This window comes from Marmota marmota, unplaced genomic scaffold (genome assembly GCF_001458135.2).
Source record: "Marmota marmota marmota unplaced genomic scaffold, marMar, whole genome shotgun sequence".
NCBI lineage: Eukaryota > Metazoa > Chordata > Mammalia > Rodentia > Sciuridae > Marmota > Marmota marmota.
The window spans coordinates 2,831,039-2,850,083 of NW_025999897.1; the positions used below are offsets into that span (position 1 = coordinate 2,831,039).

At 50.2% G+C, this 19,045-nt stretch overlaps 1 protein-coding gene across 1 annotated transcript; it reads right to left on the reverse strand.

Moving 5' to 3' along the window:
* Window positions 1-7,792: 7,792 nt before the first annotated feature.
* Window positions 7,793-18,678, reverse strand: Cacng1 (calcium voltage-gated channel auxiliary subunit gamma 1). The gene is made up of 3 exons (XM_048798203.1): window positions 18,239-18,678; window positions 8,882-9,117; window positions 7,793-8,434 (listed from the first exon to the last, which is right to left on the reverse strand). The coding sequence occupies exons 1-3, from the start codon at window positions 18,676-18,678 to the stop codon at window positions 8,208-8,210; spliced, it is 903 nt and encodes a 300-aa protein (XP_048654160.1). The 3' UTR covers window positions 7,793-8,207.
* Between the last annotated feature and the right edge of the window lie 367 nt (window positions 18,679-19,045).

Here is a 19,045-nt window from a genome sequence, read left to right on the forward strand (position 1 = left end):
GCTAAGCTGGTTCATCCCAGAGAGTGGATGATAAACTCTTTTGAAGAAGAAAGTTGTGATATAGTCTAATTAAAAGTGGTTTTGTACATTTCAGCTAAGCCATTTTGGAAATCTCTCTGTACTTAAGACCATCAGCTGATATATCTTAGCTTGAAAAGTCATCTCATTTCAGAGCTACGCACAGTCACCAGCTCCACTGTAGCAAATGCAGCAGGCTTGATCTCATTAACCTGACTTGAGCCGTGAGTGAGGACAGGCCATTCTGGCTGCAGACACCTGGTGCCAGGAAATTGGATCTGGAATGGATCCTTTCTTGTTTCCAAAAGCCTTTTGGCTGCACTTTCCTGTTCTTCCTTGGAATTCCTCCCCGCCCTCTCTCCCTCAAACAGCTTTCTAGTTTATGCACGTATTCAACATACCAGAGTGTCCTGAGGACACTGTGTGCTCAACACTGAGTGGAGGACGTGGATAAAGGATTGGGATGTGGAAGGTTCTAGATGCTAGGATGATTCTGAAGAAAATATGGGCCTTACTCTCAAAGAGTTTATCACTATCAAGGTACACAGGCCCAGTGGGCTGGCTGTTCCTGAATAGGGTAAGTACTAGGATCATGAAGAAAATATCAAGAGAACAAGAAGGTGAGAAGCATAAATTCTGCACTAAGGGGCTGGAAGCATGTCACTGCATGATATCTGAGCTGAGTCCTGCAGAAGGAGTAGCCTCCTAGGTTAGAAGTGAGCTAAATCTCCAAGCATTTAGACTTGACTTCAGAGTCATCCACCATTGAACTCCAAGTTCCTGAAGGGCAGGCCCATAGCTTATTCCTCATTCTATCCTAGTTCCACACTTTGCCTACCCTAGCACATGATATTGAGAAGAAAAATAGATGGCGATCTCCGAATTCCCAGTGGGGGGAAACGGACCCTGCAAATGGAGTAAGTGAAGGATCTTGGGTTGAGGAGATGACCCTGGGTTATCTGGAAGGACCTGTGTAATCACTGGGTCCTTTTAAGAGGCAGACTGGGGGTCAGAGCAAGAGGAAGATGTGATGACGAAAGCAGTGATTGGAGCAGTGCAGCCACAAACCAAAGAGAGCGAGGCTGTCTAGAAACTGGAAGTGGGAAGGAAGTGGATTCTCACCTGAGGCCACCAGAAGAATCCATCTCTGCTGCCATCTTGATGTCAGCCTCCTAGAACTGATTTCAGCCTCTCAACCTCCAGAATGTAAGTCTGTATTATTTTAGGCCCTTCAGTTGACACTGTGGCGTCAACAGGAGCCAGGGATACTCGATATTGTCTCAAGTGAAGGACAGCATCTAGGAGAGGTGAATGGACTTCTCTGGGTGGGCTGTGCTCGGGACAGGAGTGGCAGAGGGTGAGAAAGCTGGGCCTATCTAGTGTTAAGAAAAACCAGGATGGGATGGATAGGACCTGGAGCAGAATCTGTGAGGATTGGCTCAAGCGGAAGGATAGCACTCAGTGGAGGGAATTCCGGTGTTTCTGGCCTGGGTGCAGGAGGACGAAGTGCCATCACACAAGACAGAGCGGATTTGGATAAGAAGAGCCATGGGTTGGGTTTGGACGTCGGCACTGGCAGCTTGGAACCTCTGGGGAGCAAGGTTCCTGCAGGACCCAACACGGTAACCTCCCAGATAGACTGGGAACTGTGGTCCTAGGAAACCCAGGCCCTAGAAATGAATGGAATTTCTAAGAAATTGTGGTGTGAGATAAGACCTCGAAAACACCCAAGTTTAAAGACAGGTGGCAAAAGAATGAACACTGCCAAGGAAAGGCCACGGGAAGTCAGGAGAACTTTAAGTAAGAAGAAAGCTGAGGTCAAAAGTACAAAACGGCTGGGTGTGGTGTCACAGGCCTATAATCCCAGCAGCTTGGGAAGCGGAGGCAGGAGGATTGCCTCAGCAAAAGTGAGGTGCTAAGCAACTCAGTGAGACCCTGTCTCTGAATAAAATACGAAATAGGGCTGGGGATGTGGCTCGGTAGTCGAGTGTCCCTGAGTTTACTCCCAGGTACTCCCCCCAAAGAAAAAGTACAAAATCCTCCAGGAAGGTTCAGTGCCTGCAGCTGGCACCTGTGAGGTCACTGGTGACCTAGGCAGGGTGGGTTCAGCGATCCCTGAGATAAACAAGACGGGCTCCACTTTAAGGAGATCTTTCTTGAACTCTACAGTTTGTTTTTGTTTTAGGCAGTGCTGGGGATGGAACGCAGGGCCTTGTGCATGCAAGACAAGCACGCTACCAACTGAGCTGTATCCCCAGCTCCTCTTACATGTTTTGATTGCAGGAACCACCTCATGGAAGGTGAGTGGAGGGATCTTAAAGACCATCTAATGACCAGATGATTCTCAGTGGTTTCCACAAATGTTAAGAGGATCCTTTTCCTCTAACAAAGTCTTAGGTTACAACCTAAATATATAAGGCAGACTGATATTATACTTTTCCATTATTTAGTATTCCTACATTTACAAAAAATCAGTTCATTAGAGCAATGATGATATTCGCAACAACAGAAACATTCGGCACTGGAACTTATGGACTACAAACTACAGATACAGTCTTATATCTGAAATCAGACTTATTTATTTTAGTTGGGCAAAATAAGCAAGCATTGTGGGGCAGGGGTTGTGGCTCAGCGGTAGAGCACTTACCTAGCACGTGCGAGGCCCTGGGTTCGATCCTCAGCACCACATAAAATAAATAAAATAAAGGTATTGTGTCCAACTGAAGCCAGATTTAAAGTTAGGTAGTCAGTGTAGTTAGATAAATCGGGTCTAATGCCGAGTGAAATCTAAAATGGAGGCCATGCTGGCAATGATTCCGGGAAACGCAGGACAACTCATGGAATGTTAATGAAGTCCCGAAAAGGCCCTAGGCCAAAGTCCACCTCAAAGAAATGTTAATGAACAGCCCCCAGCAAAAAGGTGCTGACTCAGAAGTCCTTCCTGACCAGATTACTTCTTTGGCCCACCTGTGTCCCACCCCTCGGGCCTTCCCACCTACATTCCATCACTGAAAGAACTATAAAAAGGGGAGACAACATCCCTTCCANACACAACTAAAACTAAAAAAATAAATATTAAATAAATATATATATATATATATACATATATATATATGTGTGTGTGTGTGTGTGTGTGTGTGTGTGTGTATAAGCAAGCATGTGATTCATAAAAATGAACTGCTTGCACTATTTTATCTGAGCGGACATGCCTGGGCCTGTAGTTTACAAAGACCTAATAATGTAGAACAAAAATCCTAATTCATGAAACACATACAAGAAGTTGAAATGTACACAGAGAAAATGGCTATAGAAACTTGGTTTTAAGGTCTCCTTCAAAGACAGTTCCAGCACAAGTTTTAGCTCTTTGGAGGTCTCTAAGGTGCCAAAATGGTGTACATAACATATATAAGTACTTATTGGAATAAACTGGAGCCCAGTTTTCCTACAGCTCAGAGAAGCCTTTGGGAAACGGATCTCCCCAGAAAACTGGGACCCAGTGAGACTGAACTCTCTCCTACAAGTGTATTGTGTGGTGGTTTTTAAACTGTGAAGTTTGAGTCTCCCAAACCATGGGGCCAGGTCTTGTATTTCCTTGTGTTAAGATCACGAGAACAGAACTGGTGGAGCTGTTCTGACGCACGCGAGCTGGTTTCATCTACAGGTGAGGGACGGAGGCCCAGAGAAGTTCCACAGGCGGCCACTACACCACCAGGCCTCTCCCCACAGCCCCAGGACCCCCGCCCTCAGTGATTTCATTGGAATACTCCGACTGGTGGCCACGTTGTGCTTGGCCCTAATCACAGTCCCACATTTCTTCCCTGAAAGCAGCTTACTTTTCCTCCCTCCCTCCCTTCTTTCCTCTCTTCCTCTCTCAGTTTCCCTGGCCCCAGGCTTCAACAGTGGATTAGCGGGCTGGCTGGCTTCTGCTCCCCGAGCCCTGCTTCCCTTGTCCCTGTGGGAAGCAGACCCTGAGGAGAAGTAGCCCACTGTGCCATGAGAGTACCAAGGGCTGTGCCATGGAGAGCAGGCGGGACCCTGGGCCTTCACACCCTATGCAGGGCGCCATTTCTGGTCCTACGACATCTACTGTTTGGAGACAGTCGAGAGGAGTGGACACTTCCCTCCACCGGACTTGACACACCCTCTGACGGAGGCCACTACTGTGAGACCTGCGGAACCGCAGCTTGGGGGTCCTGCGTCCCAGACGACTCTGCTCAGAGCGCCACCCTGGATCTGGCTTCTGCCCACTCTCCACCTCCCCTGCCCTTGGTCCTGCTGCCTCTGGTGGACGGGCACAGGCCTCAGATCTGTGGTGTCTTTCCTCCTTCCCCCCCTGCCTGGGAGGGTTGCACATGGTCTCTGCCTCTTGGATGCTTCTAGGTGAGCTGCACCCCTGCTTGTCCCCGTTCGCACTGTTAATCACAACTTGGCACCCTGAGGCCCTCTGAAGTGCTTGTCAGTTTGCTCCCGGTGGCATCTGCCAGGCATGGCTGGTGGGGAGAGGCGGGTCCGCTGTTCAAGTGGGGGACTTGGAAATGTGTTTTCTGAGCTCCTTCAGCTCTCAGCCAAGAGCTCCCAGGTGGTGGCTTTGCAGACAAATTTCCCATCGGGGACCACTTCGTGCGTAGAGAGCAACAAGCCAAAGCTCACAATGAAGATGCCCAACAAGTCAGCTCCTTCACACTCAGGCAAAAAGTCTCGTAGGGGACAAAGTCAAAAGAACAGAAGCCTTGCTCCTCACCACGGAAATTCTCTTAATTAACTTTCTTGGCCGCATAGGATCAGTGAGTGGCCTGCGTGGGGATTAATTGACAGACTTAGTGGCTGTGGTTCAGTAAGACTATGAAATGGAGGCTGGGGAGGCCCGGGAGGCTGCATCCCACCCGACTCCAGCCATCACCTAGTAGATAACGCTCCACATCCTGGGTTTATGCATGCCTTGTCTCCACTCTGATCTTTCCTAAAAGCGGCAGGGTATAAATTAGAAATGAATTTGTAAATAAAATATCTGGTCAACATAGGACAAGTCTCATTGGCAGGGGAAATACTGTAATGGAAGGTTGGTTAAATCTTTTGCCCTCCTTGATGGGGCAGCTAGAAATTAAAAATAAAGGTACAGAGATCCTTGAAATTTCAAGCCAAGCTCTTGGGAAGGCCAAAGAGAGTAAGACACCTTTGTCCCTTTCCTACCCCTAGTACGTGGGCGGAAGCCCATTGAGCATTGGTAAGGGATCCTGGTCAGACAGGTGGGAAGCTGCAGTTTGGGTCCTAACTTATGTTTGTCACTAGGTGGCAGTAAGAAAGCCTTCTCTGATCCTCAGTTTCCCCTAGAGATCCCTAGAGGCGGAATGTGAATGGTGGGTGCCAGGAGCTGGAGGAGGATACATGGAGCATTCTTGCTTAACGGGTAGAGTTTTAGTTTGGGAAGATGAAAAGATGGATAGTGGTTTTGCAATTAAGCAGGTGGAATTCACTGAATTGTACACTTAGAGATGATTAAGATGGTAGTTTTGTTAACATTTTTTAAAATTAACTTTTTAATTACATTTTAAAAATTTAAAAACTTTTTAAAAATTCTCAAACCTCATTCACCTTGGTGACGGAATTGCCCACCGTGGCTCGATTATCTTCCATACTTCAGGGAAGGAAGATGGCGGAGATGGAAATGCTGAGACAGGGGTATGGAATACCAGGGTTCGGTGGCCATTCAATTCCCACATGAAAGAAATGAGATGCCCCGGGTTTCCGAGGCTCAGCACATATTGGAACGTACTGCTCTGGTTTCTAGTTGGGCCCTCAGAGTGGGACTTGGTTGGGCCTTCAGTTAACCAGGCCCAAGACTGACCAGCTGCCCACTGCAGATGCCCCCTGGCGAGCAGCGGTGGGCAGGCTGGGGTCGTTTCCCTCCCGGTTGGTTGGTTTGGGTTGGTTGGTTTGCTTGCTGGCACGAGACTCCTTTCTGCTTTGCCGCATTGTCTTTTCCTCAGTGGAGGCTGGTGTGGGTGCCACCATGCATGGCTGTCTGGCAGTTGCCCTCCGACCCTTTCATCTGCATCGTGGTTCCGGTGCTCAGAAGCCTGTCTCAAAGGAGCGAAAACTCAGGGCAGCCAGATGGTCTGTGTTCCATGGATGTTTCATTCAGAGGTCAGAAGCACAGGCATCGCGTGGCAATGTGAAAAGCATACACTCTGACTCTGCTAACCGTCAGATAAGAATGAGGGAGCTGTGGGCCTTCCAGACGGCTGTCTGTGGGACGTTTTCCCCTTGCTCATGCACTGTGCCCGGCTCCGGGGTGGTTAGGACTTCCGCTTCCCTGTTCTTCTTCTCCACCAGGAGCAGGTCAGCTCTTGGAGTCCATCTTTGCATTTTGCGGTCAGTTTCCTGCTGTTGGCTGTGGGACGGAGCCAGCTGCGGCAGCCTCGGGCTGGTGTCTGCAGGGCGCACCCTCCGGGTTCCCAAGGCTTTGATTCTCTGCATTGCACGGTACACCCCCAGGTTCTCTTGGACTTTTTTCAGATTTCCTAATCGTGGGTCAGACTTTCTGCTCCATCCCTAACTGCGGAGCAGGGTGGGCTGATGCTGGCCCCCTCAGGCTCCTCAGACACCCCTCCAAGTCCAGCTCAGCCCCTGAGACATCAGAGAGGACTCTTCACAAACCCCACTGTGGCCACTACCCAGGTGCCTTCCAGACTTGTGATCCTCCCTTCTAGGTTGTTCTAGGCCGAGGTGCAGTGAAAGAATAAACAAATGTCTTTGATAGATGGGAACGGTGAGGGGTTAATAATCTGTCTAAGGGGTGCGCGATGACTCCAGAACAAGGGTCAGCATTTTCCATAAAGGACTGAAGAGCAAGTATTTTTAGTTTTGCAGCCAAAACAGCTCTGATGAATTTACTCAAGGCTGCTATTGTGAAAAAAGCAGCTACATTGTGTGCCCATGGGAATAGGTGTGGCTGTGTGCCAATACGATTTTATTTATGGACACCAATTTGAATTTCATATAATTTTCACATATCACGAGATGATACTTATCATTTCTTCTCCTCCTCCTCCTCTTCCTCCTCCTCCTCCTTCCTCTATCATCTAAAGCTGTAAAAACCACTCATAGCTTGCAGACCACACAAGGGACAGGGAGCCAGGTTTGCCCACAGGCTGAGGTCTGCCAACCCCAGTCATAGAAGAACCAGCTCCAGACGGTCCTCTGGTGTCCCCCACGAAGAGTGTGAGGATCTTATCCGCCAGCCACGTCTGACTTCTGTTTCTGAAGCCTGGGTGAGTACAGCGGGGTTTGGGGAGGCAGAAGCACACAAATGGTGGCACTCCAGGCGGCCCTAAGTGTCTAACTGCTAAGCCCTGCTTCCTGATGTTCTTTGCAACAAAAATCTGGCATCAGAAACCAGAGCCCAGTGGCTGTGCTGCTTCAGCACCATGGTGGCCCTGGATGCTTGTGGTGCCGGACTCTAGAAATAACCCCACCTATTTTTAACACCCTCGCCTAGTCAGAGGGTTTCCAGTTTCGTCCCAATCAATCCCCAGAGCCCAGAGATACAAGGTGGAACTCAGAACCTCCCAGCCACTGTTGGTTTCCCCCTCATGCCCACCCCTCCTCCCAAATGTCCCCAACATCACTGAGACACGCCTTCCTTTCCCCTCCAGGTTCGGGGCCCCTGGGTTGTGATCAGGAATCCAAGCTGTTGCTGTGCAAGGTTCAAGGAAAGAGTGAGTTTTCTGAGAGTTTTTATTTCAAACAACAGTCAGATTCTACGAGTCAGGGCTCCTGGAAGCCAAGGAGGGATGTTCAGTTCACTGAAAAGGGTGTACCTTGTCACCAAGGAGAGGGGGGCTGGCTTTTTACACAGGTGACTCCTAGACCTGGTAAATGAGCAGAGGGTGTCCTTGTAGGGTTTTTAGAGACAACTGGCCCAGCGGGACAACCTTGGTCTTTGCTGAACAGTTGGGTCCCTCCAAACACCCGTGCACCTGCTGGCCCTGTTCTCTCTGATCCTGGGCAGGGCTGGGCTCACGTCCATTTGCTCTGTTGGCACAGAAGCTTGTCACAACCCAGAGACAAGTTCAGAGAGAGGACGCAGCCCGTGACAGTCACAGAACGGGGCAGAGGGGAACAGGGCAGAAATGAAACTCCCATCTCCTCTCTGGAAGTTTCTGGGCTGGAGCTCAGCTTTCCGAGGCCTAGTGCTCCGGCTCAGCATCCATGCAGGACTCCCAGGGGTTCTGGGGCATTCGAGGCAGGGAGAAGAGCAGGAGGGCAAGGCCGCCAAGGAAGAGCAGGACGAAGGCGGCACAGGCGCATGCAAAGGACCAGGAGTAGTAGTACTCGATCCAGACGGTGTCCTCACTGTCAATCATGCGCTTCACCGACTGCCGCATGACCTCCACCGAGACAAAGATGCAGAGCCCTGGGGACAGAGCCAGGGCCTCTCAGGGTCCCAGGGCACTCCTGCTGCCACCCCAGCCTATTGCTTGGCGGGGAAGGCAGTGACCTTGCCCTGGGTGGGGAGGAACCTGCAAAAGTGACCCATCCGCCCGCCACCCTCTACCCTGCAATTCCCGCCTCCCTGAGCAGGCTGGCCAGATGACCACTTTTCCTTCCTTCTTTTGCTAATGGCGCCCTGGGAAGTCTCCTCAGTGTCTTGAGGATAGTGTCATTGTGAAAAATAGATGAAATAGCAAAAGCTTTCTCCCTGCCAACCCTCCTGGGGTCTCCGAGGCCCCCACCAAGGTGCTCCCGCATGGAGCTGGGGAATGGTCCCCCTCAAGCCCTGCGATAGGCAGGAGCCAAGCGGGGCTGCTCCATGATTGGGACAGAGTGGTCCCACCCGGGCAAGGGCAGGAGCCCCATGTACCTGCAAAGGCGTAGAACATGGACGCTGGCCTCAGCAGGTAGTCCCGCTTTTTCCGGAAGGACAGAAGTGCGCAGATGGTGCCCACGATGATGAAGCCGAGGCTGAAGATGGCGATGGCGGCCGCGGAGATGCTGTATTCTGCGAAACAGAGCAGCTCAGACCTGGGCTGCATCCCCAGCGCTTCGCCACCGCTGGCTGGACCTTTAGCCAGCTCTGTGACCGTTCTTGTTCCACACCTGGCCGAGAGGCTCACTCACTCACGGCCGCACGAGGGGGAGGGGTGTGGCCAGATGGTCACAGGACTTGTTCACCCCGAGTCTTGCCGTGCACTAAATTACGGGGCTCTCCCCAGGACGGAGGCCTCCAAAGGAGGACAGGAGGCACATGGCCAGAGGCTTTATAGATGGAGCAGAAACCTCCTCTGAGTGACAGGCAGAAGGAGGCACTGAGGTGGGTGGTCTGTACAGGATCCTCCAGGGACCCCAGGAGGATGACGGAGTGACAGAGTGTGGGGTGGCCTAGTATGTGTGTGAGGGTATGGTGGGGTAACCTAGTGGTTAGTGTGAGGGTCTGTCAGTGTACGGTGTGTTCCACGTGTGAGGCTCTGCGTGTGTACATGTGAGTGTGCCCCATGTGCGAGGATCCGTCAGTGTGTGTGTGAGTGTGTCCCGCATGGGCATCTGTCATGTATGTCTGTGTGGGCATGCGCACTCGCGGGCCTGCTGTGCCCTGACGGTAGCGTGGCCCTGAGCTCCATGGATCCAGGGCCTGACGTTCCTCCCAGTCCTGGGGGATCCCTTAGCGAGGGGGAGTCCCAGGGATTCCCACCGCAGAGAGCTTCCTGGGACTGTGGGCACTTGTCCTGTTTCCTGGGATCTTTTGGAAAGTGTGTTCCTGCGGCAACATAGAGCCTCCCAGGAACTGTCCCCAACTGTCCCCAGCTCTGACAAATGTGCTTGGGCCCCTGGATTGGGACACGGCACTTGCAGTTCCCTGGCATGGGAGGCGGCAAGGCTGCCATTCAAACACGCCAGGCCAGGGCTGCTTCTCATCAGCGCTTTTCTGCCAGATGACATCCTGGCTCAGCAGCATGTGACATAGTGTNTCATCAGGCCAACAGGCTGGGGCCCAGGTCTGTCATTCATCAGGGAACAGGGCACAGGACCAACCAGCCGTTCTCAGCCAAGCAGCGCCTCACCCTGGGGACACTGGGCAAGGCCTGGAGACACTGTGGTGTGGAGAGGGGGCTCTTGGCATCTGGAAGCCAGGGGATGCTGCAGGACACCCCACAATGCAGAGGACAGACCCCCACAACCTAGAATTATCCAGCCCCCAAATGTCAATAGCCAAGAAACCTTGTATTAACCCAAAATATGGGTTTCTTATCAGAATCCAGGCCCACCCAGATTCACAGGGGTACCTGGGAAGCAGGCTTTTCAAAAGCTTTCCAGGAGATTCTGATGCTCAGCCAAGTTGGGAACCCCTGTTCTGGCCTCTAAAAATTCTAGCAGAGGGTTTTTCTGAGTGACTGTCAGGATGAACCTGGACCCAGGCAGGAACGTGAGAGCTGAATGTGACCCTCATGTCATTTCCTTAGACCTTCAGGAACCGTGCTTGTGTGGCAGGTCAGACAAAACCTGCCCTGGCAAGCTACTTGCTCTACCTGAGCATTGTCGTAAAAGCCACAGAAGGTCTGTGGACACCCCAAATCTGGATCTGATTGGGAGGCAGGATGAGGGGTTCAGCACAAAGAAATTCTTGCTGATTTTAACTATAGTTTCACTTTTATTTTTCTCTTTTAGTCTCTCCTCTCTCCTAACTAGATACGGCATGAAGTAGAGTCCTCTTGCTTACCTTTACTCCAGATTTAGGGAATAGACAAATGAGTTATTTTGTATTAGTTTATAATTCTTAAAAAAAAAAAAAACTCAATTAGGTTGCTGTTTATCTGTGTGAGGCCCTTCATTGAACGTAGCCTCTGTCTTTGGTTTAAATGACATACATCTACTTTGTGAATTCACGGCTTCACCTCCAGGCTACATTGGGTTGTTCACAAGGAGAAGGATGCTCTTTCTTCTAGGAATGTGCCCTAGGAGCTGCCAAAGGCATGGCTTTACTGCCACTTAATCCTGTGTCCTCCTACCCTTTTCCTGTCCTCCAAAGTCAGGGTTGCAGCCTCTCCTGAGGTCGAGGAAGGAGGCGACACCTGGGGATGGGGTCTGGTTTAGCAGCAGTAGATGTTCCTGGCAGTAAACGGCCTTTCTCCACCAGCTTCTATATTTAAGTCATTTTCCTTTTGAACGAGTTACCTGGGGTTCCTCGCGGCCAGCCACGAGGTCAGAATCGGTGCTGCTCCTTTCTCCCTCACAGCGTCGCTGCTATTTTAGAGCATAATGCAAACCTCTTACATTTTTCAGATTATAAGCCATGGATTTTCTGGCATTGCTGCTTCAAAATGGCTCATGCTATGTCATCAGTCTCCCTGGGTCTCCCTCCAGACAAAAGGAACATTTCTTTTTTTTTTTTTGTCTCTTAAGAGCCCATTTCAGATGTCATTAAGAACGCTCCGTGGAGGATTGACTGGATTCAAGTGTTTCACGGTCAGCTGCCTCCCCGGCCACTCTCTCTCCACTCGTGGGGGTGGTGAGCTAAAGGCCGCCTCCAGAGTCTGGCTGCGCATAGCTCTTTGGTCCTTCTGGGTTTCTGAGGTGACTTTCCCAGGAAGCATTCAGGAGCCAACCCCACAGATAAACCCCAGGTCCACTCGGGGTGGACGGGGACCATTGCATGTGTAGGATGAAAACCAAGCCGTGCACCCTGGGCTGGGCCTGTCTGCAGGCGCCAAGCTGTGAGCTCTACGTCTTCCTCGGGTGGTCCAGGCCCACGGCTCTCCTCTCCCTCTTCTCCTCTACTAAATGCCCTCACAGCGGGTGGAGGGAACAGGGCGCCCAGCGGGTGGGATCCCCTCTCAGGGTTTTGGAAGCCTCAGCTTCTCTCTGATGGGACTGCACTGTGGGCCCAAGGGTGGATGGGATGATCCCCCTCCTCCCCTGGACTTGGCCCATGAAGAAGGCCAGTGTCCTCTACCCTGGACCTGGGAGGAACATCATGCAGGACTGTGTGGCTGCCTGAGGGGGACCACAGGCCCCTGCATGGTCCCTGACGGCCCCCAGAGATGGAGTGGACACACCAGACCCAGGCCTCAGTCGGGACAAGCCAAGTCAGGCAGCTGCCAGTGTCACTCAAGGAGGGCCCAGGGTGCTGTCAGGTGGCAGCCCCAGCTGTGACCTTGCTTTCCCCACCTGTGCCCCTTGGTCCGGGTCGGTGGTATTTGGGAAACTGCACATCGAGGACACCTTGAAAAGGAAGGACATCCAAAGAGGCCGTGAGTAGCTCACTGGGTCAAGGTAAGGAGTTGGGGGAAGGGACAGGGACAGTCTGGCCCAGACAGCAGATTCCGAGCTTTCCTGCCCACCTTTCTCTCCACCCCTACCCCAACTTCCATCACTCCTGAGCAAAGCTCGGGCCTCCACAGACGCAGGTGCTTCTGATCAAGTGCGCAGCGAGCCCAGCGGCCAAGAGGAGGATCCGGGAAGAGTTAGGATTCTGAGGTTCCTCCCGTCTCCTTTCTCTCCATAAATGGCTTATGGTGATCTTAACATTTCTCTTTCTGTAAGACCGAGTGGTTGAAAAATGTGAAGTGGATGAGTGCTCAAAGAAGACAGTGAACTCAGTTGTCAGTCTCCACTGGGGGCTGGCGGGGGCTGGCCAACCACGTATTCTGGCTCAGGGAGTCACAGGGGGTACAGAACCCCAGCTAGCGTGCCAACCTCAAAGGACCAGAGCAGAGGGCACGTTGACCCCAAGGTGAACTCGAGTAACGGGATGATCTGGACGATCACCGAGAATGGACTAGGGTAGCTGGTGCTTTATAATGGAGACTTTAATATAGTAAGAATAATTTGTGTGTGTGAGAAAAACCAGAGGGAGCTGGTGCCTCAGGGATTGGGAAGGAAGTTCCTCCCAGGGTCATTCATCCTTTTTGTAAGGGACGTTCCCATCTCTTCCCGATGCTGGTCTCTCGGTCCTGTGTCTCCTCTCACCTCCACTGAAGAATTTTATAAAATAGACTGGAGAAATCCCGAGACCCGAGTCCCCGAGTTTCAGAGCACTGCTCTTTGACAGATAAAGTCTAGTTATGGTCTCAGCCTCCAGCCAGGGCTCATGTGGATGGTGAAGGAAGCCCCTGAAATTCCTCAGGGTCAGTGCATGTGCTTTCATGAGGCCCCAATATCTGCACTGAGACTGGAGGAGAAGATGGGCCATGTGGCACCTGGGGCCCTGGAGCAGCTGCTGTCTTTCCCCAAGGAAGCAGAGCCTGGAAGAAGTAAGAGCACGGAATGGTCTCTCTGGGGACTCACTTGAGCCTCCAGACATATAATCTCTTCTGACCCCTGGGGAAGCCTCTGCTGTCATTATGAAGACATTTTAATTGACCTCTGATGTTGATCTAGTACACAGTACTCCTTCTGAGGCTCTTTAGGGACAGTGGAAAAATCAGATAGTTCCTGTACTCAGAGCCTCGAGCATCTATGGCTGAATGGGGCCTGGAGAAATCTCCTTCTTATACCAGACTAGCTGCCCCCAAACCATGGCATGTCATAAGCTGAACTCCTCATGGTCACTTGGGCCAGCAGCATTTAGGAGCTGGGTTTGTTCAGTGGAGGATGTGGAGGCAGGTGTGTCTGGAGAGCAAGGAGGCTCTGGATTCAAGAATTGAAGGTTGAAATTCAGCCTGTCAGAGGGTTAGGCTGGAAAGGGCATGCTCAGTGTTTCTCCCTGTAGAATGAAAAACACCTATAGGTTGAGCACCTGCCTGCTGGTTTGTTGAACTTAGTATAATGTAGTGACTAAGAAGGTGAAGGTTAGGGACAGGGCCTGGGTGTGAATACAAGATGCTGCACTCAATAACTGAGTGAACTTGCTCAACCTAGGTGTGCCTCATATTCTATATGATGAAATGACAATAATGTGGTGGATCTCATGGAGGTTTCAGGGGGAAATCAGATGAGCTAATATATGTATGCCAGTCCACTGCTTTCTGGTCTCTATCTGCTTTTGAGGAAAATCAACTGTCTATCTTATTAAGGATCCCTTGTGTGTGATGTGTTGTCTCTGTTTTCAAGATTCTGTCTTTATCTTTTTTTAAGTATTTTTTTTTTAGTTGTAGAAGGACACAATATCTCTATCTATCTATCTATCTATCTATCTATCTATCTATCTATTTATGTGGTGTTGAATATTGAACCAGGGCCTCACACGTGCTAGGCAAGCACTCTACCACTGAGCCACAACCCCAGCCCCTTTGTCTTTATCTTTCAATAGCTTGATTATGGGCTGACTAGGTATAGCTCTATTTGAGTTTACATTTCTCTGGCTTCATGGAGTTACATGGATTTATAAATTAATGTTTCATTCAATTTGGGGAGTGCTAGCCATTATTTTTTCATAATCATTTCTGTTCCATTCCCTTTCTCTCTCTTCCTTTCCTTCTGGAACTTTCAGAATGCACATGTTGGTATCTTAGATGGTGTTCCACAGCTCTCTGAGGCTCTATTCATTATGCTTTGTTCTTTTTTTTTTCCTCTCTTTCCTTACATTTGCTAATCTTGGTTGATCCATTTTCAAGTTCACTATTTTTTTTCATTTCTCTTCTCAGATCTCTTGCTGATTCTCTATAATCAATTTTTTAAGATTTCAGTTGTTACATTTTTTAACTCCAGAATTTCTGTTTGGACCTTTGAAAATAATATTTATCTCTTTACTGATATTCTCTATTTCATGAGACACCATTCTCATTTTTAGTTCTTTAGATATGGAGTCTTTTAAATCTTTAAATGCATTTAAATGGCTGACTTGAAGTCTTTGTCCAGTAAGTCCAATATCTGGGCTTCCTTAGAGATCTGTTGACTCATTCCTGCTCCCTGACCCCACAAACAGTCCATACCATTTTAGTTACATGTGTGGCTTGTGCTTTTTTTGGTATGAAGAATTGATACTAGAGGTACTTAACCTCTGAGGCACATCCCCAACCCTTTAATTTTCTTTTTTATTTTGAGACAGGGTCTAGGTAAGTTGCATAGGGCCTTGCTAAGTTGCCGAGGCTGGCTTTGAACTTGCGATGCTCTTCCTCAGCCTCCTGAGCTGCTGTGATTATAGGTATGTGCCACTGTATCCACTATGTCTCGTGTTTTTTAAGTAATATGATGAGGCAACACTGGAAATCAGATTCTTGTTCTTGAGGGTTTGCTTCTGTTGCTGTTTGTTGTTGTTTGTATAGTGACTGCTCTGAACTAATTTTGTGAACTATGTATTCTTTGTTATGTGTGACTACTGAAATCTCTATTCCATTAGCTTAGTAGCTTGTCAACAGAGATTTCCTAAAATGCTTGGAACAAATGCGTCACCCTCTCTACTGAGGGGCTCTGTGCACATTTGAGGCATGGCTTAAACACTCAGAGAAGCAGCCTACATCTCTGCTTTGGCCTTCACTTTGTACTTGCACAGAACCTCAAGATAAGGCAGAGGTGAGAATTTAGGGCCTTTGCAGATCTTTCCTGAGCATACACACAGCACTGTACATGGCCTTCTAGATTATTAGGACTATGCTGTAGTTCTTCAAAGCTACCTCTGAACATTTCATTCTCCAGTTCTTTGCATAGCTTACTGCATGGCCCAACTGTTATCTGCAGCCTCAGGCAGCCATGATATTAACCAATCATCTCTAATTGTTTTCAACAAATGCCCTTGAGAAATCGACTATTTGCACTGGATGAGCTGAGTTGGGCCACATAATGATAGCTTTGCAAGTAGAGACTTCTAGGGAATGACCACATAGGTCAGATAATGACAGTTATCTAGGAAAAGGGCTTTGAAAGAGGTTCAATCCTTTCTTGTCCCCTGTAAGTGGCTACCAGGCTGCTGATTTTCACTGTGATGGTGAGATGTTGGTTTTCAAAGCTGCAACAGAGATGGAGGAAGGGGAATGGGAAATATATTTTAAATAACTGATTATTGTTCAGTAAGTCCAATATCCGGGCTTCCTTAGGATCTATGGCTGTATTCTGTCCCCTCTCCCATAAACAAGCAATACTATTTAAATTCCTTGTTAAAGTAAAAATACCACAAAACTTACTCTTCATCCTCAGAGTCACCCATTTTTCTTGAACAAGCAATTTCTGGGTTGCTACAAGATTTGGTAGACTGCCACAATTCTGAAAACATTGATTTGACCTTTTTTTTTTTAAAGAAAAAACAAAACTGTTTTATCTTTCTTTTATGGAGAAGAAGATTTGAGGGGAGGTGGTTCTTATTCTGTCATTTTTTCCCCTGATGTCACCCCAAATTAATATACATAAAGCACCTACAACTATGTTTGGCATATAGTGCTACATTTGTGTGGCATTATTGTAATTATTATTGATAATAAAAGAACATATGCATACAACCCCCACTTAGAAAAGAGTGGTTCCAGAGCATAGGAAGGACAGATGGAAAAATAAAGGAATTTCCATTTGCAGAGAAAAACAGGAAAATGGCAGGAACATGCTTTGGAAGATTATTGGGGGGAGGTAGTGCTCATTGTCACAAATGTGGGAAACATGATTCATGGCAAAGAGATGGACTGCTCAGGCTCAAGGCCAAGCGATGCCTGCTGGTCCCCTGAGGCTGGTCCTCTAGCCAGTCTGTCTCTTCCCTGCATGGACCTTGCTCACTCGTTTGCTCATCTGCTCTGACTTTAAAAGGCAGCTGCCTCCAAGGACAGGTGGACAGGACCACAATGTGTGTTCCCATGTGTGGTCCCTGGAGAAGCTGCCTCACCCTGCCCTGCCCTGTCCAGGGAGCTGGCTAGATGATGCATCTGTTTACCAGCATGCAGCAGTGGCCAAGGGACGTGGGCGTCTGGGCTATGTGATACCCTTCAAGCACATGCCCACGCCTATCAAAGCCCTTAGCCCTGGGACTCAGCGTTTCCAAGACAGCTGGGTATTTACGAGTCTCTGGGTGCTCAGCAGAGATGAGCAAGGCTGGGGCTCCCTCAAGCAAGCAGAGGGGAAGAAGAAGGCCAGGAGTGGGAAGTGGGGTTTGGGCTCTTTGCCCCACACCCAGTCTGCAAGATCATTGGGGTCTCAGCGCCAATTCTCTTGAAGCGGGGGTTTCAGGAATACGTGGTCAGGTAATAGAATAATTCTGAGCATCAGGAGGAATGTCACACATACCCTGGTCCACTGCCACCTGGGAGACACATTCATAAGTGTGTCTCCAAGTGGATCTTATGTTGCTGAGCCCAAGTCCTGTATTTTATAGAGGAGGAAGCAGAGGCTGAGAAGGACCTCATCCTCCCTGAATAGTCACCTGGGAGGTAGTGAGCAGTGGTGGCTACAAGCCCAAGCCCCTTTCCCTGTGCAGCACTCTTTCCTCGAACAAGTGCTCTGATTGCTATGAATCCTGAGAACTCCATGTTTGCAGAATCTCTATTCTGCAAAGAGATCATTTCACGTGAATACCACATATTCCCTACCCCACCGCCCAGCCCTCGGCCCCAGTACAGGGATTGAATCTGTATCAGGGGTTCTTTACTACTGAGCTACATCCCCTGCCCTTTTGACCTTTTAGTTTGAGACAAGGTCTTGCTAAGTTGCTGAGGCTGGCCCTAAACTTGTGATCCTTTTTGCCTCACCTACTGAAGTCCGAGTTGCTGGGATTACAGGCGTGCACCACTCTACCTGCCTCTGAATACCAGGTATTCTTGACCAGGAATTTACCTGTGGCATGGCTGGGTCACTTGGTAGGAAATGGAGGAATACTCTTAAAGTCTAGCACAAGGAAATGCTGTGTGCTTCTGAAGGGTCTGACTGGAGGGAGATGTACAGAAGGACCCCAGGATCTGACAAGCAGGTGGCTCATGCCCGACCACATCCTGCTTCAGAGACCTGCACCCTGGCTCTGCTCACAGAAGGGCCTGTGCTTGGTTTCATGCTCAACTTGAAATTCTCCGTAAATAGGAATAAGACACTCGGTGTTTTCATTCTGCATGGGCCCCCACAAGTTCTGTAGCTGTCCTATCTACACTCCTGCCTGGAAGCCGAGCAATGAACCCACCAGCCCCTGGGTCCCTCCAGCCTGAGAACATAGAGCCACCTGCCTGTCATGGAAAAGAGAGAATGGAGCTGGGACACCAATGGGTGACCGCTGCCAGGGTCAGAAGCCCCGGGGCTGGTAGACCTGTTTAGGTGCCTCTTGTCCCACCTGGCCTGCCGTCTGCTCTGGATGAAAAGCCCCGAGCCTCAGCCAGACGGAAGAAGCTGGAGACAAATACCCTCATTTGTTAACCTGGCGGCAGCCACCGGTACCGCTGCCACAGGCAGATCCAACCTTCTTAGGAAGGGCCTGGTGGCTGCTCTGACCCCAGGCCGAGAAACCCGCCTTCCTTCCCAAGGGCGACTCATCAGGGGAATGGGAAGGGCCAAGGGGAGAGCGGGTTGGAGAGTGGGTACGTTACCCCCAGGCAGGGTGATGGCGCCACAGTTCTTGTCCTCAATGTCGTCCACAGGAACGCGCGTGGTGCAGATCCTCCAGAGGCCGAAGTGGGCTGCCTCGCAGGTGGCATTGTTGTGCTCCATGTGGGGGCTCAGCACGGCCCAGAAGTCCGTCACCACGGCCACCATGGCCAGCACAATGCCCACCAGGATGCAAAAGAGGGCCACACGAACCTTCAGTGCTTGGGTCTGGGACATGGTGGTCACCAAGGTATGGGTGCCTGGGGCAGGGGACAGCAGTATCTCCCAGGGTATGTGGCTGCCCCGCTAGCGTGGCGGCAGTGGTTATCAGGCCAGGGTGGGAGCTAACTTTAGTGTGCCTGACTGAGCCAGAGTGGGCTGGCCTTGGGGCTGAGGGACGCTGGACAGGGCCGAGCAGCTGCCCAGACGTGTCAGGGGCCTGAGGAAGGCTTCTATTAATGCTGCTCCCTGGGTGTGTCACCGAGGATGGCTTCTGCTCAGGTTTCAGGGCCCTCTTCCCCTTTGGAAGCCAGAAATACCCTGGGGCGGGGCAAGGAGAGAAGGCTCTAGATGGTGACTTGAGACCTCCGTGGAGTGGAGCGGG

Bases quoted from the DNA above. Each gene is read 5' to 3' on its own strand.
- Cacng1 (XM_048798203.1), bottom strand. From the start codon at position 18,678: ATGTCCCAGACCCAAGCACTGAAGGTTCGTGTGGCCCTCTTTTGCATC. The intron at 9,118-18,238 runs GTCTGGCTGAGG...CCTCTCGGCCAG, and splicing joins ATTTGTCTCCAGCTTCTTCC to GTGTGGAACAAGAACGGTCA. The intron at 8,435-8,881 runs GTACATGGGGCT...CTCTGTCCCCAG, and splicing joins CATGTTCTACGCCTTTGCAG to GGCTCTGCATCTTTGTCTCG.